This window comes from Lissotriton helveticus, chromosome 7 (genome assembly GCF_964261635.1).
Source record: "Lissotriton helveticus chromosome 7, aLisHel1.1, whole genome shotgun sequence".
NCBI classification, from domain to species: Eukaryota; Metazoa; Chordata; class Amphibia; order Caudata; family Salamandridae; genus Lissotriton; species Lissotriton helveticus.
The window spans coordinates 181,253,297-181,278,317 of record NC_136068.1 but is presented as its reverse complement, the minus strand read 5'-3'; the positions used below and the strand labels follow the sequence as shown (position 1 = coordinate 181,278,317).

At 47.7% G+C, this 25,021-nt stretch overlaps 1 protein-coding gene across 1 annotated transcript in view; it reads right to left on the bottom strand.

Annotated features, from left to right (window-relative positions):
* The window catches only part of DNTTIP1 (deoxynucleotidyltransferase terminal interacting protein 1), a 56,757-nt gene that overhangs the window by 24,580 nt on the left and 7,156 nt on the right, over positions 1-25,021 (bottom strand). Inside the window, exon 2 of the mRNA XM_078651892.1 lies at positions 15,905-15,975. Within this exon, the coding sequence (XP_078508018.1) occupies positions 15,905-15,975 (71 nt within the window). The remainder of the gene's footprint in view (positions 1-15,904; positions 15,976-25,021) is intronic.

Sequence of the window (25,021 nt, the reverse complement as noted above, 5' to 3'; positions counted from 1 at the left end):
CCGTGGACAGGCCAGCCGGCCTGCCTCGCATGACCGGAGGGTGCATCCTGGGACGTATCTCCACAGGCGCTCCTTGATGTATACTGGAGCCTCTCCATAAAGGGCCTTGTGTGCAATGCAGAGGCCCTTGAACCTGGCTCACTGTTTGATGGGGAGCCAGTGTAGCTGTTGCAACAGAGATGTGGCCCGTGCCCCTCTAGGGAGCTTGAACATCAGCCTGGCTGCATCATTCATAGCTACTTGCAGTTTGGCTAACAGCTTTTCAGGTAGTCACATGTATAGCGCATTGCCATAGTCCAGGCGGGACACATTCAATGCAGCCACCACCGTCTGCAGGGTGGAAAATTAGAGGAGGGGTGATCATTTCCTCAGCTGTCTCATCGGGCCCACGCAGGTCCCAACCACGGAGGACACTTGATTAGACAATGTGGTTTGTTGTCTATTTTAATGCGTATGATTTTTATGACTGGAGTGGGTGTGGCGCCCAGCTCGGGGCCAGAAGAGGTCAGTCCACGGGTTGCTTCCTGTGGTGATGGCTAGGACCTCAGTTTTGTCCGGATCAACTTTGAGTGAGTTAGCGGTCCTCCAGTTGACAACGTATCTGAGAATATTTTGCACGCGTGAGTGGACTTGGGAGGTATTGTCAATTTGAAGAATTGTGTGTCATCAGCATAGTTGAACACCTGGCAGTCCATGCGGGCCATGGCCACCACCAATGGTCTGGGATAGATATTGAACAGTAGAGGAGATAGTGCCGACCCTTGTGGGACTCTGCAGGTTAAAGTCCCTTTATTTGACATGCAGTCACCCATCTGGATCCTTTGAGTCCGAGCTATCAGGAAGGAGGCGATCCACTGATATACCATCCCACTGATGCCCAAGTCCCCAATTCTTACCAGGAGTTGGCTGTGGTGGACTGTATCGACGCAGCCGTGGGGTCTATAAGAACCAAGGCACATGGCTTCTTGCTGTCGGCCGTGAGGCCGAGTTCATCCAACACCGACAGCATCACCAGCTCTGTGCTGTGTTGGGCCCAGAATCCTGCCTGCTGAACGTCAAGTAGCTGATGTTTCTCAATAAATAGGGACAGGGTTTTAAGGACATGCTGTTCCGCTATTTTAGCCAAGAAAGGAGGTCAAGATATGGGTCTATAATTCTTCAGGTTAGTGACGTCTGCCCCCGCCTTGTTCAATAGGGGGGTTACTCTGGCTTCCTTGAAGTTACTAGGGACCCTCCCAAATTCCAGCGATAGATTGATCAGAGCGAGGATCTCTCCCTCTATCACTGGTAGAGCCATTTTGAATATCCTTAGTGGGTATGGGTCCACTGGTGAGCCTGACTTAATTTGAGCCGCAATGTCCGACAAGAAGTCATGGTCTAGCCTCGAAAAGGAGGCGAGAGGCTCCCTAAAGTCACATTGTGGCTCATCCATAACCAGTGGGCTCTGGCTGGTGGGGGTATTATGTATATCAGTTAGGATGTCCTTTACTTTATCTAGGAAAAAGGTCAGGAACCTGTTGCAGTGTTCCGGGCTAGCGATTGTTTCCTGCGTCTGCGTTTGACTGAGTTCCTCTAGAATTCTAAAGGTTTCTTTTTGCTTATCGGCCTCCATGATCCTGGCCTCATAGTATTTCCTGCCATAACGGCTTTTTTTATGTAGCTAGCCTGGCCCTGCATTCCTTGAGCGCCTCAGGGTCATATGACTTACGCCACTGCCTCTAGTGTTGGCGTAGGGTCAGTTTCTGTCCCCTTAGTTCGTCCGTGAATCAGGGGGCTCCCTTGCCCTTATTCCTCACTCTTTCTCTACGAGTAGGTGCCACCCTATTGATGGCTGCTCTCAACTGGTTAGTGAATGATTCACTCTGCTCTTCGAGATCCTCCGGCTGTGATCTCCTTGGCGAGTTGCCTTGCAGAGCGTCCCCTAGGCTGCCTGCCTCCATTTTGCTCTATCTTTGTACCATTCTCAATTCCAGGGGGTTGCATGGGGTGCCTAGCTTGGGGGATCCGGAGCCTGATCAGGTAGTGGTCTGACCAACTACATGGTCTGATGTCCGTCAGCCTAGCCTGTGGCTGAGTGGCTCAGATGAGGTCTAGGGTATGTCCCTTCTCATGGGAGGGGGACTCCACGGATTCTCTCTGTGGTTGCAGAAGCAAAACACATAGCACCAGTGGTGTTGACAGAACAAGTAGCATATATCTTGCCTTACAGGTAGGACAGCAAGTGAGCAAAGCTGATGTACTACAGGTGGAGTGGGAGATGGAACAGGGCAGGGCGACTTGGAGGTGCGATCCAATCAGAGAAGAGTTATTACATAATGGAATAGAAGTAAGTGCAAAGCAGTGTAACAGACATTTAGGGTAATAAAGGGAAAAAACTATACAAGGATATTGATGCAAATTTCACGAACGGTATGGATGGAAAGGTTGCTCGAGACCATGCTTAGAGTGTGGTGATCAGGTGTGAGCCGTCATTGTCCGTTATAAGAAGTGTAAGTGGTGGAAATTCCACTGGGGAGAGAGGGGAGTACAGCATTACTGCACACACGGCACCGTGCAGTTTAGTGATGATGAATCTGTCCACGTGGGATAATTCGGTGCTATTAGATAGATCTGATAGTGGTCTAATATGTTTGTCCGGGAAAAGATCTCCGAATGTGTGGACATGCAGCTTTTGTAAGGAATATGCTACTTACCAGTATGCAACTGTTCTTGGCATGTTGGGCTGCTGACATTCATATCTGTGCATAGATCACCGCCTAGTGTTGGGTCCGGAAGATTGCACTTTGTTGTCCTGGAAGAGTCTTCGAAGTATCACGAGATAGGTGACTCCTCCCCTGGACTACAGTGCGCATGGGCATCCTTTCCATGCTCAGATTGTTTTTCGCCATTGTGGCAGAGGTAGAGATAGGAAAGTAAGAGATGACCATGCTAGAGATAATGCTGCAGCTGCGACAGGCGCCGGGGAGGAGGGCGGGCGATATGAATGTCAGCAGCCCTACATGCCAAGAACAGATGTATACTGGTAAGTAGCATATTCCGTTCGAGGCATGTGGGCTGCTGAATTCATATCTGTGCATAGACTGAATACCAGTATCTCCTCTAGCGGTGGCCACCTGTGTCAGCTGCAGCAATTTGGAAAAGAGTTTTGAGGACAGCCTGGCCTACAGCAGCTTGCTGTTTTGCTTGCACGTCTACACAGTAGTGTTTAGTGAAAGTGTGTATGGTGGACCATGTGGCTGCCTTACAGATGTCTTCGAGGGGAATATTTCCTACGAAAGCCATGCTCTAGGGGGGACTGTTAAAGTGCGTTTAGCTTTTAGATAACATATTTGGATGCATTTAACTATCCATCTGGCTATTCCTGACTTTGAAATAGGGTTTCCTTTGTGCTGTGATGCAAAAGCAATAAACAGTTGCTTTGTTTTCCTAAAGGATTTAGTTCTGTCTACATAGTATAGTAGAGCTCTCCGAACGTCTAGTGTGTGCAGGGCTCTTTCAGCTACTGTTTTGGATTCTGAAAGAATACTGGCAGTTCTATTGCTTGATTAATATGGAAGTTGGATATGACTTTAGGCATGAGTTTAGGATTTGTTCGAAGAACTACCCTGTTAGCATGTACCTGCATGAAGGGTTCTTGAATTGTCAGTGCTTGCAATTTGCTCACTCTTCTGAGTGAGGTGATGGCAACTAAGAATGCGACCTTCCATGTTAGGAATTGCAATTCGCATGAGTGTAGAGGTTCGAAAGGAGGTCCCATGAGTCTGGTAAGCACTATATTTAGATTCCAGACTGGGGAAGAAGTGTGTCTTGGAGGGATCACTTTCTTTAAGCCCTCCATAAATGCTTTAATTGCTGGTATCCTGAACAGCGAAAGGTGTTGCCTGTTCTGAAGGTATGCTGCTATAGCAGCGAGGTTAGGCGAATGGAAGAGTATGCTAAGTTACATCTTTTTAAGTGCAGCAGGTAGCATATAATGTTCTGAATGGAAGTGTCTAATGGGTTGATTTGGTTATTGTTGCAGTAAATAACAAATCTTTTCCATTTTGCTGCATAGCACGCTCTTGTGGTTGGTTTCTTGCCTCCCTAATGATGTTCATGCAGTCTGGGGGCAAGTTTAGGTAACCGAACTCTAAGACCTCAGGAGCCAAATCGCTAGGTTCATTTGGTTGGGATCTGGGTGCCATATTTCTCCAAGGTTCTGAGTTAGAAGATGTAGAGCAAGGCATTTTTGATGAGGAACTACTGAAAGTTCTAGGAACGTTGTGCACCATGGTTGTCTCGCCCATGTGGGAGCAACCAGGATCAGGGTAAGTGAGTGTTGTCTCAGTTTGCGTGCCACCAGCGGGATCAACGGTGCTGGGGGAAAAGCATAAGCAAATATGCCTGACCAGTTCATCCATATCGCATTGCCCAGTGACAACGGATGTGGGAATCTGGCCGCAAAGTACTGGCATTTGGAGTTTTCTTTTGTAACAAAGAGGTCTACCTCTGGGTGACCCCATTCCTCGAAGAATGGTTGGAGAACCTGGGGGTGAATCTCCCATTCGTGTATTTGTTGGCTGTGCCTGCTGAGCAGGTCGGCAATCTGATTGTCCTTCCCTGGGTGGTGTTCTGCTAGGAGAAAGATGTTCTTTGGAATTGCCCACCTCCATATGCTCTGCGCCAGATGGGACAGCTGTGGAGAGTGGGTCCCCCACTGTTTTTGGATATAGTACATTGCGGTCATGTTGTCCGTCCGAATCAAGACCGTCTTGTTGTACAGGTATTTTTAAAAGGCTTTTAGGGCTAGGAAGATCGCTAGCAACTCCAGTTGATTGATATGGAGCCTTTTTTGCTTGTTTGTCCAGAGCCCTTGCACTGTGTACTGAAAGAGATGGGCTCCCCAGCCTGTTAATGATGCGTCCGCTGTTAGTACTAGTTGTGGAACCGGCTCTTGGAACAGTTGCCCTTGTAAAAGGTTTTGTGGGTTCCACCACTGCAGAGATTTGTGTGTGCGACTGTCCACCAACACTAGGTCTATTAGGTGTCCACGAGCCTGGTTCTATTGCCGTGCAAGGCATTCCTGTAACGGGCGCATTTGAAGTCTGGCATGGGGGACAATGAATATGCAGGAGGTCATCATGCCTATGAGCTGCATGAAAACTTGGGCTGGCAGGGAGTGCTGTGGCAGGAATTTACGGATGAGTATCTGCATGCTGGCTATCCCCGCTGTGTTGGGGTACGCCTTTGCCACTGAGGTGTTTATGGTGGCTCCTAGGTATTGCTGTCTGTGGGAAGGTTGCAGATGCGATTTTGTGTAGTTGATTGAAAAGCCTAGGCTGTGAAGCAACTGGATAGTGTGTGACGTGTGTGCTGCCCACTCTTGGTACGATTTTGCTTGTATTAGCCAATCGTCCAGATAAGGGTACACATGGACGTGTTGCCTCCTGAGATGCACTGCTACTGTCGCTAAGCATTTTGTAAAGACTCTTGGAGCCGTGGTAACCCCGGAGGGCAAAACCTTGAATTGGTAGTGCTGCCCTTCTATGGTGAACCTGAGGTATTTTCTGAGGGCAGGATGGACGGGTATGTGGAAGTAGGCGTCCTTGAGGTCCAGTGTTGCTAGGAAGTCTCCTTGTTGTACCAACGGGAGCACTTGCTGTAGTGTGATCATATGGAAGTGCTCCAACAGTATGTATTGATTTAGGGGTCTGAGGTCCAATATTGGTCTGAGGGAACCGTCCTTTTTGGGAATAAGGAAGTATAGGGAGTATACTCCTGTCCCTTGCTGGAGGAAAGGGACTGGCTCTATGGCCCCCTTTTCCAGCCTGCTTTTCACCTCTTGTTGAAGTAGGGTGATGTGTTCTATGGACATAGGACGATGTCTGGGTGGTATGTTTGGTGGCGTAGAAGTCAGTTCTAGGCAGTAACCAGACTGGATAATTTCTCTTACCCACCTGTCCGTGGTGAGTGTGTGCCAGACAGGTAGGAACTGTTGTAGTCTGTCTCCGACTAGTGTTAAGTGTTCCGGAGGCAGCGTAATGAAGTTACTGTTTTGTGGTGGTGGAGGCCCTGGTGTTATTGCCTCCCCGCCCTCTTCCCTTAGGATTGTTACCTCTGTAACCACCTCTGTTGGTGTTCTTTGTGAAGGAACCTTGTGTGTTACTCTTGTAGGAGGTAGATGTTTGTGAAGCATTGCCTTGTGTGTTTGCTCTTTATGAGGAGCGCCGAAAGGAGCCACCGTGTTGCAAAAATTGCAATGCACCCATGGATTTTGCTGTCTCTGTGTCCTTTTTCATTTTGTCTAAGATAGTGTCGACCGCAGGACCAAATAAAAAATCTGGGTTAACGGGTTGGTTGAGAATGGTGGACTGCACCTCATTCTTAAAACCTGAAACCCGCAGCCATGCATGTCTGCGGAGGAGGACACTAGTATTAATGGATCTAGCTGCGGTGTCCGCAGCGTCCAGCGTACATTTAATGGAGGCATTGGAGATGAACTTCCTGAATAAGATCATTTGCTTGCGCTTTAAACGGCTCGGGCAAATGTTGCATAAGGCTCTCGAGCTGATCGTAATGTGCCCTATCGTAACGAGCTAGTAGTGCCTGAGTGTTAGCAATTTTCCAGGAACTGGATGCCTGTGCCGCTACCCTTTATCCCGATGCCTCTAGGATTTTGGACTCCTTATCAGGGGGAGGTGCTTCCCCTGTAGTCTGAGAGTTGACTCTTTTTCGTGCGTTAGCAACCACTAGGGAGTCCAGTGGCAGCTGGCCCTTGATATAGGTGGGGTCTGTAGGAGCCGGTCTATACTTTTTTTCTATTCTGGGATTGATTACCCGTACCCTGGCTGTGTCTTTGAATATGTCAGGGGCATGCTTTAGAACTCCCTTCAACATTGGGAGGGTTTTGACACTCCTTTCTGGAGTAGTGAAAGTGTCAAAGAGGAAGTCCTCCTCTACCGGGTCAGTGTGCATGTCCACGTTGTGGAATTGCGCTGCCCTGTCTATGAGTTGGTTAAAGGATTCTGGGCAAATCACTTAATCTCCCCGTGCCTAAAAATGAATGTGTGTCTGTCCTCATGTAACGTAACTGGTGCTATGTGAAGCGTTCTGATACCTGATTCGGTTTGGGTCTAGTTCACGCTATATAAAACTCTGCAAAAAAAAAAATAATAAATTAAAAAAAATACTACTGTGTCATCAGTGGGTGATGGTTTAGTAGGGTAAGTGGGCACATCAGGGATAGGATGTGTATCATAAGGATCTGTTGGCTCCTCCCAAGGTTCCTCTTGATCTGGGTCTTGAGGAAAGTCATATAGGGGCTGTGGTTCATACCCTGTGTCCCCCTCATCATCATCGTGGTTAGAAGGTGAGGTAGGTGCAAGTGGCGTGGAGGGCATAATAGGTTGGAAAGGGAGGGAGGGTCTAGTAGGAGAAGTGCCAAAGTCCTTTTTCTTCAGAGGGATAGGTGAATCAGGTGCAAAGTCCAAAGGTCTCTTTTTCCTATGCAGGATGGTAACTTTACCAGTGTCTGGGTTAATGTAAATCTTTGCCTGGTCCTCGGATGGATCTGGGTGGAATAGTTCTTCCTCTACGGTCCTGGGTTTCGGCTTGGATCTTTTGGGGTCGACAGAGGCAGGTTTGTCGACGACCTTTGGTGTTTTGCTCGATTTTTTCGGCTCGGGACCTGATTTTGGCTCGACCTGTTGTTTTGGGTCGACGGGAGCTTTCGGGTCGACACGTTGTTTGGGCTCCGTAGGCTTCTTTGAACGAGTGTCTTTTACCGGATCGATGTTCTTTTTGGGATCGACCGGTGTCTTTGGAGCTGTTGTCTTCGGGGCCAACAGGTTTGTCCGGCTTCGACGGTTTCGGTACGGCACCGGATGCCGGGTCGACGGGTTTTGGAACCGCAGGCTTGGTCGGGACGGCGACCGTCCTCGGTTCCGCGCTCTTCGGCTGCACTCCCTTGCTCGGCTCGACCGACTTCTTGGGGTCGACGGCTTTTGATGAGCGGCCTTTGCGGGGTCGACAGTCTTTTTCGGCTCGACGCTTTTTGGCTGTACGGCCTTTTTTGGATCGACGCCCTTCGGGTCGGTGACCTTTTTTTGGTTCTAGAACCTTCTTTGGGGCAACGTTACTAGGCCCTGGGGTGTCTGAAGGTTTCGGTTTTGTTTTCGGAGCCGAGCCGGAAGGCGGGGCTGTCGAAAGTCTTTTATGATCTTGGCTAAGGCCTGTTGGCGATGCCTCGACCGGAGCCTTTGGTGACGGATCAATAGGTGTCGGGGGCACTGTACTCACGATTTGGCCCGACGGGAGTTCGTCATCGGAGTCGGAGTAGTCCTCGACTGTGACGATCTCTAGGTCCGAGTCTTGAGCGTCCGGTAAACCCTGGTCATCATCTAAGATGTTGTCGGGTTCCGGTGCCTGTCGCTGCATTTCTTGCCTAGCGGCCCGCCGGATCCGTATGTTTTTTTTCGACCGGAACTGGGCGCAGGCCTGGCAGGTGTCTTCCCTATGGTCTGGGGAAAGGCACTTGTTGCATACTGAGTGCCTATCAGTATGGGGGAACTTTGAGTTGCATTGTGGGCACCTTTTGAAGGGGCTTCTTTCCATCGACGGTCGGCTCACGTGGCGTCGAAAAGGCCCATCGGCCCGTGTCGACGACCGATTCGAGATGGAAGGTTGGATCGAGTAGAGAGGTACCAAACGAGAACAATACCGCCGAAATCGAAGGCCTTTTGGCCTTTAGAGAAGTTTAGTTTCGACTCAGAGTTGGAGAGAAGGAGTTTGCATCCGAACCCAATGGCGGGAAAAAACAATCTGAGCATGGAAAGGATGCCCATGCGCACTGTACTCCAGGGGAGGAGTCACCTATCTCGTGATACTTCGAAGACTCTTCAAGGACAACAAAGTGCAATCATCCGGACCCAACACTAGGCGGCGATCTACGCACAGATATGAATTCAGCAGCCCACATGCCTCGAACGGTACTTAATACTCATTTCCTGGACATTAATTGGATCCATGGATTGTGAGGCACTGGAAGTTTTGCAGAGTACAAAGAGCCTGATCCTAAAGTCAGCTAAGTTTCCACCGGGCCCAGCACGTGGTGTAAAGAGTTTGGACGCTAGTGGGGTCCAACTGAATGCACTGTGGGAATATCACAGTGAGCGGGACAGGGTCCGCTAGGTCACGCTCTGGCTTATTATAGCATATACGGGCATTAGGATGGAACCAGTTGTAAGCGAATGGGCTTGCGCAACCAGATAATATAAGTGGAAGTCAGGGACCGCAAATTTGCTGCGTTCGTAGGGGAGTGTAAGTGTATCCCATGGTTTTTGGGGCCTCCGGCAGGCACATATCAGTCGGAGCAGTTGGCCGCAAAGCTGCTAGAAATACGTTTTCATTAGAGGGATGGGTATGTTTACAAAGAGGTATAAGAAGTGGGGAAGGACATAAATCTTGATGAGAGCTATGCGGCCGGCCATAGACAGCGGCAGTCGGACCCACCGGTCCACCTGGGAGGTCTGCTTATCAATGGCGGGGCTGTAATTCAGACGGGCTATCCGATCTTTGTTTCTATGAAGTGTGATCCCTAGGTATTTGGTGGTATCGGTCGCAGAGCGTAGAGGGAACTCGCTGCACAGGGGAGTTGTCGAATCTGTCAAGGGGAAAAGCTTGGATTTGTCCCAATTGATACGCATGCCTGACATGTCTCCGAAACGGACGATCTCGTCAACAAGAGGGTTTAGATTTTCAGCGGGGTGTCTTATAAAAAGCAGAATGTCATCCACGTACAAGGATATTAACAGAGGGCCAAGACAGAACAGAAGGCCACGGTGCATGTGCTTCTCCTGCAAATGCCTAATCGGGGGTCCATGGCTATGATAAAGAGTAGTGGTGAAAATGGGCAGCCCTGCTGTGTGCCCCATGACACGGGGAGGGGGTCTGAAAGGGAGCCGTTTACCCGAAGCCTAGATGTGGGAGAAGAGTATAGGAGTGAGACTAGCACTATAAAGTTGTTGGTATGCCTAGCTTAAGAAGTATTGCAAAGAGGAAGGGCCATTCCAATGAATTGAAAGCCTTCTCATCATCTAGAAGTGCCACTGCTGCAGGAGTTATAGGTGACACCATGTTAAATCCGAGAAAACAGTTCTGAGGCTAAGTGCGGTTGTTCCGTGTGGTATGAAACCGGACTGCACTGGTGAAAGGATCTGATCTAAGAGTAGTTATAGCCTGTTTGCCAACATATTTCCCAATATCTTATTGTCAAAGTTTAATTAGGATAAAGGTCTATATGAGGCGCATCTGTTGGGATCCTTACCGGTTTTCAGTAGAAGGGTAATTGCTGCCTCCTGCATTGTCGGTGTAGGTATACCGTTGTCAAAGGATTCGGAATAAACTTGAAGCAGATGAGGCGTCAACGTCTGTTTCAATGCTTTATAGAAGGTTCCAGACAGGCAATCCGGGCCTGGTGCCTTTGAGCCGTTGAAAGAATCTATTTCCTGACTATGCTCCTCAGCATTGAAGAGTATGGTGAGGAATTGGGCCTGTCCGGTGGTTAGCCACACCATTGCCACTGCCACTTGCTCTAGATGAGCCAAATAAGATGTGTGATAAGATGTGGGGTTTGTGGGGAGCTTAATGGTGTATAGAGTCTTGTAGTATGTTCCTCAGTAAATGAGTATATGAGTATGTCTTCATTGTCTGTGATGACGGTGTCATCCTCCAGGTACAAGGAAGTGATGTCCCCCCAAACCGGAGGGGGGCGAAGATGGCAGGTCAGCGTCCAGGACGTTCTCCCTCCCCATATCTGCATGCCACCTGGTACTTGCCTAGCAACATGGCCTCCCTGTTAGATAGTTGATTTCTAATAACAGGGATTCCCGTTTGAGGGATCGATCTGCAGCATCAGTGGAATTATCCATAGCCATCAACTAGTTCTACAGTCAGGTCAGGCTGCCTCGTAGTGCCTGCAGTACCACTGACTGTCTAGAAATGCTGATACCACGGGTATACTCCTTGAAGGCGTTCTATAGCACAGAGTGCTGTACCACTGAGCCTGTATTAAGGTTGAAGTACTCATCGATAACTTCGTGTAGTTCTGACCGGAACAGTTCATCCAACAATGCTGTAGCTGGGAATACCCATCTACGCTCTCAGCCTGTGGAGTAGGAGAGTGACGTGAAGGAGCACGGGCGCATGGTCTGAGAGGGTGTTTCTACATTTCGTGTGAACTAACGAGGACGCGTCGACCAACCAGTAGTCAATGCATGTCCACACTGAGTGGGGGGCTGAATGGAATGTGTAGCCTGGGTTCCCTGGGTGTCGTGTGCGCCATGCGTCTTGGTGCGCTAGTGAGTTCAGGAGATTATGGAAAGCCAGAAGAGCCTGAGGTTTGTTACCCGACCCCGTTCCAGACGTGTCACGCTGGGGTCTAGCCGTAGGTGCAAGTCACCGCCAATAAATAAGGGGTCTGGTTTGTGTCTGCTTAAGTATTCCGGTGAAGGAGGAGGGGTCGTTTGTGTTTGGGGCGTAAATGTTGAGAAACAGGGTTTTTTTGCCCAGAAGTGTCCCGGCTGCTAGAACGTATTGTCACTGATCATTAGCAGTGTTGGTATGATGCGTGAAAGGGAGTCTATGAGTACGTGCTATGCCAAGCACAAAATCTGGGTGGCACCCAGCAGGAGACGAATGGACTGGCGGACTGCGGGGGGAGGTGCGTTTCCTGTAAAAAGGCTATCTTGATGTCTGTGCAAGTAGGATAATACTAGCCTACATTTATGGGGATTATTGAGGTCGCGGACATTCCAGGTCAGAAGCCGTGCCTCAACTTATTGATTAGGGGCTTCAGTCACGTAGGTGTCTGAGTCAAGTTCATCTGTGTTTGATTGCTGAGCGTGCTATATGTCAGGGGGATAGGTAGATACAAGAGGGAAGGTAGGAGCTTGAAATAGAAAAAAAGGTGAACACAACCCAATTAGCTCACCCACCACAGGGGGGGGGGAAATCCTGGCGAATTCCCATTGCCCAAAAACCAAATCCCAACAGCTAAACAATTGGAGTGATCAGTGGGGGCGAGCAACGCCTCGGGGGTCTTAAGTCCGGTCTGCATGGATCTTCATGAACAAAGGTATTAAAGTGGAGTAGCTTTTACATAGCAGTTCTAAACATCGGATCAAGCTTCAGCCATGTATATGTTCATAGTAATACTGATCCCGGTTTATATGTTCTTAGCAGGTTAAACTGAATGGAGTGAGGAAGAATCATCGCTAGTCAGAGGGGAAGAGTTCTGCACTGGACGCTAACGGTCTATTTGGCAGCGGGTACCCAGATAAGGGACGGGGGCTTTGGCGGTTGCTATCTTTCTGTGTTTTGCAGAAGGCCATGGCAAGTCAAAAAGTGGGGTTTATCGTCTACACTCACTCGCAATCTTGCCGGGTATAGCATGGCGTATTTATGTCCTACTTTACGGAGCTGCACCTTTACGTCCATACATTTTCGCTGTGCTTCTTGTACTACGGCAGTGGGATCAGGATAGATGGAGAGTGTAGAGCACTGATAGCGAAACAGGGAGTTCTCTCGAGCTAGTCGGAGAGCAGTGTCACGTCCCTATGATTCAAGAGTTGCGCTATGATGTGATGTGGAGGGGTTGCGGGGGGAGGGGCTGGGGGGGGCGAAGGCCCAGGGATCTGTGTACCCTCTCAACAAGCAATGCCTTGGAAAAGTGTTGAGTCCCAAACAAGTCGACGAGGAGAGTCTCCACAAATAGCTCAGAGCGCCCAAATTTGTTGATTAAGCTAGCCCCAGAATTCGCACATTGTTTCTCCTGGGTCTAGCCTCTAAATCCTCGTTTTTAACTGCCACAGCCTTAAGTAGCCGTTCTGTTTTTTTCCAATCGGCGTGCCATGTCCCTGGTCCATGTGAGGATATTAGTTCCTCAGCCACGTTCAAACGGCTGCCATGTCCATCCAACCGCTTTCTCATTCCAGTCTTGCAGCCAGGGTATCAAATCTAGCATCAATGGCTCGGAATCCTGCTGTTAGTTCTTCCATGATGGCCGCCGCTTCCTCAGGCGGCGGGGGTTGTGCATCCGACCCCACCTCGCCATCTATGTCAAGAGTCAGTCCCAGTCGGTCTGGAGTCCCGGTCTGTCAAAGGTTAGTCTTCTCTGCTCAGTCATCGTGGCCCATATTTGCTCTGAGGGGCCATCAGTAAGTGACACATAGGCACCTGGGAATGGGGTTCTGTCTATGGACCGGAGAGGGTGCCAGTGACACAGCTAATCATCCGTAAAGGCTTCTGTGGTGTAAAGTGTTCCAGTCACGCACTTCGTCAATGATTAGGGCCTTTGATCTTCTGCTCGTTGACTGTGGCAGGGGAGGTACCGCATGCGCGAACGCCGCAACAAAGCTGGCACAGGTTGAAGTGATGTCTCTAAGCACCCAGCCCACGTCTGGATTTATGCTGGTCACAGCTGTCGGTCTGCCCCAATGGAAGGGGTCTAGGCGCCGGGTGGTGTTGGCCAAGCAGGGCGGTTCAGGTCCCAGCCCAGGTGCTGCCCTCTCCACTGAGGGTCCAGCCACGCAAAATGGGCTGGTGCAGACCTCAGGTCCCTGACCTTGTATGAGTGTGCCATAGTACTAACAGCATGCTTCCCACCGTGCAGCAGCCAATGATGGATAGTGGTGAAGGCGGTGGGGAGAGTGGGCCCAGCGGGCCTTCGCTGCCAGGGCCTTAGGCTCACCCGAGGCTCCTGTCACTGGTTGGACTTACTTATGTGATTTTGTCAGTGCAGCTAAAGATGCGGAAGAGATGTGATGTGGCCCATTACACTGCAATACATTCTCAATTTGTTTCCTCAACCAAGGTACCTTTTTCAGACGCCTGCTTTCCCCGTTGAGGCATCCCTGTGTACTATGTGGGGTAAGCGCTGAGCATTTTTCACTATCATCATGTATGATCGACGGCACCCTTAACTCATGGGGTAGTTCTGGAAAATTCTAGGCAATGTATTTCTACAACGCCTTACTACGATACTTGAAAGCACCTTCATGCCATGCTTTCACATCTATGCGCTATATCTCAATTTGTGTATAGTTTTTCGTATGAATGAGGGTCCTAACTAAATGTTAATCATGATGTCTACCATCCACCACCACCCCCTTACCACATGTCTTTTTTATTTAATTTTACAGGTTGGATTAACATCTATGAATGGTTCTGTTCAGAGAAAACAACAACCACTCACCTGACTCAGGTTTACATAACAGGTTTCAGCACTTCTAGAGGTGACTGAGTTTATCAAAATCCTCCTGGTCTTGGGTACTAACGCCATTGTAATTCTGCAAGAATTATTGTCGGCTTTCTGGACTGGAAAAAGCAGGATTTGTTGGCACTGTGTGGAAATGGTTTAAATCCTTCATCTTCCACTGCAAGCAAGCAGTATTTCTGCTCCTTTTACATCAGCCTTTCATGCGGTCGTCTGTGGTGTTCCACAGGACTCTGCTTTAAGCCAGTGCCTTTTTAACTTCTATCCAGCTCCTCTTGCTGCTATTGTTCTAGAGTGGCGTTTTTATGTGGTGTCGATGATACCCCATTAATGTGTACCTTTAAACACCTTGATTCCTCGGTCTGAGACAATTCTCAGGGGTGCCGAACGGCAGTCATTGGCTAAGTGCATGAATGCTGCCTCTGCCTAAATTCGGAGAAATTCAAAATTATAATTTTCACATCCCCTTCCATACCGGATCTGACCCACCTGTTGCCTTCTGAAATGGGACTCCCCCTGGCTCCGTCCATTACTGCAAAAAACTTGGGGGTCAAGCTTGACAATGCCCTCACTTTCAAACCTTTTGTTAATGCTACTGCAGGAGTCTGTTTTTCCCTTTCTGAAAACCTTAAGAAAAACTCTCGAATTTTTGCCTGAGCACACTAGAAAGATCATCGTTCATGCATTAATACCATAGAGATTTCATTACGCCAATGTGTTGTTCCTAGGTTCTTCATAAGTATTGTTAAGCAGACTCCAATGTGTCCAGAATGTGGCAGGCAGACTTGTGCGAAATATATCCCTAAAAGGAAAGCAATTTAGAATGGCTTAAAAAGACTCCACTGGCTCTCCGTCAAAGAAAGAATAGAATTCAAAGCCTGGACATTAACATTTTGTGCCACTCAGCTGAAAGGTCCAGTGTGCATCTGCGATAAAATCAAAAGATATCTTCCCCACAGAGCTTTAGGCTTAGCCAGTCACAACCTACTCTGCATCCCCAAGATCAAAAAGGCCAGAGCAGGTGGGCGCTCCTTCTCTTTCCTGGCCCTAAAGCTCTGGAACCTCTTACTGGATCACATTAGAGGGGCTGCTTCAGAGAATTAATTTTAGCGCGTTTTAAAGACCCACCTGTTTACCGAGACCTAATTGATGGTTGGTCCCACTTAACTCTACTCTTTTACTGCATCCTACTTTTCACCTAGCGCCGGGACGCTCCTTCTTGGAGCAACTGTTTTGTGCTTTACAGATCTGCTTCATTTATTCATGCTTTATATACTTTCTATAACTGCCGGAGGCAACACACATCGTTGCCCAAATATCAACAAATATCCCCTTAAAACATCAGACATATTGGCTTTGTCAATACTTGTTTTTAGGGATGCTCCCACATGGGTGGAAGGTAGTGGCCAGTTTTGGTAGAAATCAAATTAGATTCCCTAATCAAAAATCAAACTAGGTATGGAACCTACAGAAATTCATGCCTGACCCGGGTTAAGGTAGACCCTAATTCTGTCATGACTACAATAAATAAGGGAAGCTGTTTTCTCTATAGGTGGCTCCTGTTAAAATAACCTGAATGCCTAATGTGATCCATGCTTAAATTTTCTCTCAACAGGAAACCTAGAGTTCTATGATGTGCCTTCCATGTCTTACCTTACTGCCATCTGGGAACGCCTGCCCCTTTTATGAACTTGTCTGTGTTTGATCATGATGTTCCAGGGATTCTGTTATTTAAAAAAAAAAAAACAGAAAACATTGTTCTTACAAATTTTAATAACACCACATACATCAGGATAAATATTCCGATGTTCATAAGTACACTCTGGGCGTAAGGCATACATCTGTCACAGACCAGGGAACAACCATAAACACTGTGTTCTAGTCATAATGGAAAACTGCCCACAAAGATTACAGGGACACCTAAACAAATCACCCCAACTCAATGAACAACGAATCCTATAGATATGGCAAACCTCATAAAGGTTTGGCTTCGAACGGCAATCGCCTACCTAATTTAATTTTAGCAAAAATTGTAAACAACTTTCGTGCTTTTTCTGCATTTTGAATAGTTTTCGAAATTGGATGGTGAAATATTATTTTTATGGGTTGCTTATTTGTATCCAGGCACGATAAATCCATATATCTAAGAAAGACCTGTGCTGATAATATTCTCTCCCCATTTGTACTCTCCAAGAACGGCAAAGCAGTTAATATTTTATGAGCATCCAACTTAGATGTAACTCTTATGGGATTGTATGTGTTCAACTGTGCTCCACAGAGCGGCATTTGTCAATTCTGGTCATGCTTGTGCTTTACAAACACCTTACATAAAAAGAGTACCAAAATACAACAGATTCCCAACTACTGATTGCTGGTTTGATGCATTTCCAACACTAAAACAGAGTATTGACAGTGGGATGCTAGAGATCAAAAAAGTATTTCATAGCCAGCCATTTGGATGGGTTGGGTAGCAGTTTAAAGCACACAACTAGCCCATTTGGCTTGATGGCATTCCTTAAATTAATTGCCAGAAAGTTTTGCGACTGAGAAAGAACGGGCAAGGGGCAGTGTCAGAAAAAGTGTGAATGTGGGAGTGAAATATAGGTCTATGTGCTGGTTTTCTTGGTTCTGGAGTATGGTGACAGTGTAAAGTGTTCTGAGTGGTTGAAATAGCAGTAGGCTGGTATAGGACAGATGTAGATGACGTTTGCACCCAGAGGGAGTATGTGAGTGTGAGGAGCGCTCCTGTGCGTTTCAATTTCAATCAAGAAAAACATGAATCAGCGTTACTGTCACTTGCCCCATCTTAAAAACAGAGAATACAACATCAGTGGTAAATCAAACCAAGAGATTATATCCCTAGAATAGCTTCAGTTTTATCAATCAGACCTGTTATTTCAGTTAATTAGATCCATTACATACAGAGCAAAGAGTTATCAAAACTTAAATTACTTTTTTTCATGAAACAGCAGTACCACATACTATATGGCTAATCAAAAGGCATATTTTTAAGAAGGGCAATAATCTAAGTGCCAATTGGTGACTGATTTGTTAAGTGTGTTATACAATAATAGTGGCTGTTGAAATACACTCATAAATTGACAAACCGCCCTAGTGCACATCTAACGTAGAAAGGGCAAATATGGGTACAGCTCATTTGATTTTTCTAAGAAGGTGTCTACAAAATGTATGAACTGCATAAATCTGGTCAACACTGAGGGTAGTCACCTTGCAAGCAGAAGATAATTAAGTGGTGGCTAGTTTAAACTTGTTAAATGGAAAACGTAGCCACTTCCTACACTTTAGTGAGTAAAGTAAAATTTAGCAAAGCAGACCTACAGAGGGTGACAAGGTAAAGTGAAGAACTTCATAGGCACACATCTCCAGACCAGGCAAACTCAATGGAAAATAAGTTTATTGTTTTATCAAACATTAATGGACAGCCAGCCTCTTGGAAGCATAAGCTTTGGCGATTAGCAAGGCTTGAGCCTCGACAGCAATGGATAACCACCCTGATATGGTGTTGACCAAAGTTTCCGTAGACAGGGACAAGAGAACCGAGAAACACGGAACTGGGGCTTGCACAAAGGAACCAAAAGACACAGGAGGCTAACAAGAACAGGACAGGAGGGAGGGAACCACGAGGCAGAGACTTAAACATAATCTGGGTCAGACAGGCAGACTGAGATCGTAAGCCATACAGACCTGGTTTAAGAGATGCAGATACAAACACTGGAAAATCAAGACAAAGAACACACAAGACACAAACACTGGGAACACAGAAACGAGCAATGTTAGACAGAAACTACATTAGGTATGACCAGGGCTGCTAGAATTAAGCGATTTTGCAGATGTAGTGTTTTTGCATAATTATGGATATATCACATTGACACATAATCCAAAATATGCTGCATAAGCTGCAGATTTTAACAACAAAAAACATTTTCTAGATCAAAAGTTATTAAAAATGTAGCAACACGGGTTGAAGCGCAGGGGGAATGCCCTCACAAAGGTTGACTGGTCATCTTTCTGTTGCCTATTGCTGTATTTGGGTGTCAGAATGGTACTAATGGGGTGGGTGAAACTTAGCCCACGGTGTTAACGTGTGAAAACGATAAAATAATGACATAATTCTTTGATCAAGTGTTTTGCATTACACTGCACAATTTGCCTTCTCTAGCCACATAATTTAGTAAACTGTCATAAAATTTGGTCCTCCCATGCTGTGTAATTCCAGTGGTCCGACAAATGACAGTAAAGGACAGATAAAAAGGACGCCGCCGATCAGACTTTGGGCTTCAGGATAGTCTCACTTTCATGAGGAAGCACTTGCTATAGAATACCTGCATTATGCCAATGCCACTGAACACAAACAAAGGTAACTGGTCCTGCCAAGAACAAGGGGGCCTAAATAGCTAATGAGACTTGGAGAAGGATAGCAATTACAAGCAAACTCCCTCCGGGTTTGGCATCTAAAAACAAGTTGAATGAACTGTGGTCATTAGCTATGTATCAAGAGTCTACACAAAAACAATTTCATCTTCATAGCTTTAGGGTGCAGTGAATCACAAAACAATATATAATTGACAGCACGTGTTATTAAGAGGTTTACTGACTGCAGTCTTCTAACTTGGCCGAACAATAACATTCCAATTGGAATTGTAGGTCAAATTAAAATGGGGGGGGGGGGGGCGGGGAGAAGAGTACCATGCTGGAAGCTATCAAAATTGAATGTCACTTTTCCCCATTTCCTTGGATAAATTCCACTCGCCTTTCACATGCTTTCCCACTCTACTCTTTTCACATTCGCAACTCACCTTATTTCTTGTAATAATTAATTATCTGTCACCAATCACTTCTTCTATCACTCGTCATCTCTATTTTTCCACATGTCCCACCCGGTACTCTTATTCAGGTCTTCTGCCTCCCTACCTTGAACTTCCTCTTGCGTGACCCCCCTTTTATCCTCTCTCAACACAAAGTCACATTGATCATTAAAACTTGACACGCTCTCCGCCTTTTACCATTCCGCATTCGTTATTTCCCATTATTACTTCTTTCCTTTCATCTCATCCCCACATCTCCTTGCACATATTTTCTTCCCATCGTTTTCTTGCCTACCTGGCTTTAACCAACCTCCCTTCACTCACTTGTCTGTTTTCATATCTTTTCCACTCCTCTTCTCATTTCAGGATCAGAATCAACTTTATTCGGCTGAAAAAGAGCCATATGACCCATCATGTCGATAAAAACACAGGTAAAATACATAAAATCAGCCCAAAAAACAAATGGTTAAAAGGTCCATCATGCATGACTAATCAAAGTGCACAGTCCTCTTAGAACGTACTGCTGTTCTAATAAACACATTTACACAATGGAAAATTTCATCATCTGAAAATTCTTGTAAAAAGCGGAAGGCCTGGAAGCAATTTCGAAAATGTATAAGCCACAAAAGAGGTACTAAATCCTTTTTGGTATAACATTTGTAATAATCACAGAAAAAGTGAAAATGGACCATCGATTGTTTAGACAAATTTTTACATGGGCATACTTTGGAGTCAAGCTTATGTTGGTACTGAAGCAGAAAACATAGGGGGTATTTCATTGTAACAGCTCTAAAGTGAAATAATAGGGAGTGCTCCCAGCTCCCACTGATATTCTACAAGCAACTGGAGAGAAAGACTCCAGGATTGAAGTGCAGATAACATTAGGTTTCAAGACCTCTGCACTTAACTTCTCGGCTTCAAACTGTTCTATCAATAAGGCTTGCGCTTGCGTCCTGCCTAGAGCAGCATGTGGCACTATATCAGAGAAGATGTTGTGTTAGTTAGACCAATCCCTTACAAATATTTTTTTCACATACGCCAACCATGGGATGGAAGGTCCTTTGTCACAGGCCAAGCAATCAGAGATTATATTCCTTGTAAATTAGCCTTTTTTCATGCTCAAATGGATAGCCACAAAAGGGGTGGGCGGGTGTGAATTCGGTCACTTAAATAAGTTAGGCCCAACTCCTTGTGGCAAATAAAATGGGGAGTCGATACAGGGACTGTCAAAATTCTCCTACAACATAGTTTGTCTTTGGGTCATCAATTCCCCAGATTTCTGCCCCGTGAATTGCAATAGTTACACACTGGGCAGAAAATATTTGTAGCAGCGATAAGAGCGCCCTACTCCCTGGTGGAGATGCGTAACTGAGGATTAAGCCTACTGCTCTCGATAGCTTAGCCCTGGTCTGTGGAATATGGGGAGACCATGAGCCAGTGGAACTAAAGGTGACCCCCAAGTAAGAGAAAGTGCTAGTACTTAAAAAAGTATTCAAACCTACTGTGATAGATGAAAATCGCCTGCTCTTCGGGATACAAGACATTATAAAAGATTTGGCAACATTAGCCAACAAGTCAAGTTCGGCATAAAATGCGCAAATGAATGGACTAGACGCAGGGGTCTGGAAGTGCGATGAATTAAAACAGCATGATCTGCATAGAGTAACGCGGGAAGGGGGATGCCATTTATTATTGGTACTTTAAGGCACCCTTAGTGAGCTCTGCGATAAGGCTATTTATGCGCAAAATGAATAGTAGCGGAGCAAGCACACAGCCAAGTGGGTCCCCCTCCTTCCTGTGCTAAATTCATGTGACAGTTCCCTATTGTTATCAAACCTACCTCAGGCTTTTGCACCTCTGTGTAAAGATATTTATGAAGTAACAGGTGTCGAATCCGTTCCAAACTCGATGCGGAGTTGCCACAGCTTCTACCGGTTGACATAGTCGAAGGTCATCAACAAGTCCATAAAGTACGGTGTAATGTAGACTATTTTGCCACAGAATATTTCCCAATAATTAATTGTAGTTTGAGACTTTGTTCTACCATGCCAATGCCATGGCAGAAGCCAAAATGGTGTTGTCATTAACACACTCCAATATTCTATTGTATAGGACTCTGCTAAGAAGTTTGGCGGGGATGTCAATCAATGAGATAGGGTGGTAGCATTTAAGTTCAGAACGGCTCCTTTTCTTGAAAACTGGGACGATGACTGAGGTAACCTGGGAGGTTGTAATTGTGACTCAAGCTATTATAGATGTTAATCAACAGTGGGGTCCAAAGGTTCATATTACAATTAATTATGTCAATGAGAACACCATACGGCACTGGTGCTTTGACCCCCACACTCTCCTGAATAGCAAGCATAACTTCCTGCAAGGAGACAGATACAAATGGGGGTGGATACTTATGGGCTAACTGTCCACAATTAGAGTCGTTATCTTCATAGATATTATCAAAATATGCCACCCATTCCTCATCTTTTATATGGCAACTGAGGGATGTGCCAACCTGATCTAGAGATCTCATGTTTGATACGGCTCTCCAATAGGTCATACTATCTTTAGTCTTGGTAGTGTCTGTTAGTGTGATCCACTGCTGGGTAATGGCTACCTTCCATCTCTTACTTGTGATTAGGGAAGGCAGAAGCAGTAGATTCCGGAGTGCTGTGCTGCGGACTGACGAGAGCGAGAGGACGCCGGGAGGCTCTTGACCAGCTTCAATCACCTCGCTTCTCCCCTCGCTTCTCCCCCTTTGCAGCTCGGGTGAAGCGTCCTCTTGGCTGGTGTCTTCCCCCCGTCCCCTGCTCCCCTGCTACCCGTGGAGTAGGATAGGGCAGGGCAGGGAAGGATAGGAAGGGCATCGAGGTCCTTACAGCAGCGGCACGAATATATGATTATACCACGATTTCAATTACCACGCATGGCTTTACCACGCGAATTTTACATCGCAAGTGGCTTTACCACGCTGGTATTTACAACGTAGGATTTTACTACGCCTAGAAACGTCTTACCTGCACGTCTTTCTCTACGAGCCCTTACTTCCATCCTCCATTGAAACAAGCGTCAAAACACGTATACCAAAATAAAAAAAGGACTGCTTTTTTGACGTACACGGCACGTCTTTGGGGGAGGCTCTTTCCTTTTTCTTTTAAATTTATGTTCGTTTTTTTTTTAAAGTAACCTGCTTGTTATTTTTGGGGGGGGGAGACCCCCCCCAGCCCCCCCCCGAGCCCCCCCCCCCTCTGCCCCCCAAGCCCACGCAGAACGACTTGAAGGAATACCACGTCTCCCCCCAGCCCGTGGTAAAGACGTCGTGGAAGGCACCCTGCGTGGAAGGCACCCTGCGTGGTAAGTGTCACGTGGTAAACGTTAGTAGTTGTAATGCCTTCGTGGTAAATGATGTTTCCCCAGCGGCACCAGGTCTGAGCGGCACGGTTTACAGCCGCTCCAAACAAAAAGCATTTTAGCCGCGAATAAAATTCGGGAAAGGCCCGGTCGCGGCGGGAGCCACCGTGAGTCACCCTGTAGCGGCAGGAGCCGCGGGAACATTTTTGGCGACATTTTGACTGAGGGTGAGTGCTGTTACATACATATTGAGGCTTGGGATCTGCTGACTTTGTGTGCTCCCAATTCCCCCTGCTGGACTTATTTTCACGCCGATCCTGAGTCTGCGAGGAGGACGCGAGGGAGACACCGGCTGCTCTTGTCTCGGCTCACCGGCATCGATTCCGACTCTTAGCTCCCATCCTGCTACCCCCGCCCCCCCCCCCCCCCCCCGCAATTTCCACACAGCGGGGGGGCTTCACCCAGAGCAGCTAAGCCGAGGTGCCGTCGCCACCGAGGGATCACGGAACAAACGGCTCGGCGGGAGCCTGCGCCTCCCCCTGCCAAGCGAGCCGCGAACGCCGAGAGAAAGGGCGGGCAGAAGGCAGAAGCGGACTATTCCTCCCACAGCACAGCCCAGCCCCAGGTCCCGGCCCCAGCTTGGTTTCGGCCCCATCTGCAGAGTAAAGTACAGCGCAGAGCTGCCCACCGGAACACGGGGATCACAAAGATCATACAAGATCACAAAAGATCATAAAGAACTTTGAGGTGAGGAGCACTTGAAGGAACATTGAAGGCGCAAGGCAGGCACAAGGCGGAGGAGGAGTGGTATTCCCCGCACATTGAGAGCAGAGAGCTGCTGTGAGCCGCGGCAGGTGCGTGGTGCGTGCGGGCTTCGGCAGCTGAGGTGAGCTGAGGTGAGGTGAGCCACTCACAAGTCCACCCTTCTACCACCTTCCACCACCCGCCATCACGCTGCCGCCCAACCCCTTCCCGGCACTCAATCACTCATTCTGCTACCCGTTTCCCGCCCTCCAGTAGCCCAAAGGGAGCACAGCAAAGCTCCAAGTCTAACGCCCACTGGACAAACCCGCAGAACGTTCCGGAAGCGCAAGACCCGGCGTTAAGGGGAGTCGCCACACCGTCATCAAGCCGCCACCAAGCCACTACCAAGTCGCCAAGCCCGAGGGGGTCGAGGGGGGCCACCAGTTAACAGGTGAGAAGCCCTGCCCTGGTGCCTGTTCTCTGGCTCTCTTCCTAAATCTCCGTGCACTTACCACTCCTGACAGGTTAGGAGGAGTGCAGCCCCCCCCCTAAACCGGCGATTAACACCTCGGGGGACCGCCATGGAAAACCCCAAGCAACTTAGAAGACTCCCACGGAGGAAGGGTACTACCCTCCGCTCCGCCTCCCCTGGAGGGGTCCAGCAGGAGTCGCCACCACCTAAAGACGAGATGTCAAACACAGGCGGCCTATCTTCGCAAGCGCAATCGCAACCTCGGATTAGCGACTTTTTTATTAAAACCCCTGTCCAAAAGGGCTTCTCCTCTACCCAATCATCTCAGCAGGATACAGACTTAAAAGCTGATGTCCAGACTGATAACCACCGCTCCCCCGGACTTGCCTACGTTAAAAACTCAACCCCGGAGAAACCCTCTCTACCCTCACCCGAATCTTCCATCACACATGAGACACTCCATGAGTCATTTCACAAGACACATCAGCTGCTCATCCTCTCCCAGGAGGTTGCCGTCACGACTCATGACAGCTCTCTTCTCTCACTGAGCGCCTTCTCTGCAGCTCCAGGAAATCCATCCTTACCAGCCCTCAGCTCAGACTCCACAAACATCACGACTTTAAACAACGCGACTAAGCTAGAAGTCCAAGCCCAAGTCCATGGCAGTGTTCTGTTTTCACCATCTGAATACACTGACAACTGTTATATTGCAGACTTAACATCGAAGGCTCGATTACAACCCAGTCCAAGTGCATGCTCAGGGGCCCCTTCAACTAGCCGGAACGTCCCCCTACCTTCAAACAAGAGCCCAAAAAATGAAGGCCTCTCATTATCTCACAAACTATCCAACCGATTCCTGGCCTCCCTAGAAAGTCGAATTGAGGAATCACTCGCCCACTCACCAGGCTTAAGTCCTTCCTCAAACTTCTTCAGAAACCCTCCAGAGGACCAGGAATCATCCGTGTTCACTCTGTCGGACCCCATAAACTCTATTTCGGTCTCACTGACATCCCTCCATGCCAAACAAGACGCGATTCCCAAGGCCACGCTATGGCAGTCGCAGAAAATGGAGCTGCAGATCGATCTAATGCAAACTCTGGCATCAACACTGTCAGATCTGGGCTCCAGGATATGCACCCTCGAAGGCCTGGCGGGGACAATGGGCAATCGAAATTCTTGTCCCTGTAGCCCAATAATCAACAAACTCTCGTCCCTCCCCGAAATCATGGGCGCAATCTTGAACAGCGTTGAGTGCCACAGCAGCAGACAAGGAACATCTCAGCCTATGCCCATGCAAAAGTTTCAAACTCCATCTATCCTCGAAGACCCTTTACGCTCCGCCTCACTAGCCGGCCCATGCCCTGTGAGAAAAAATACACCCCC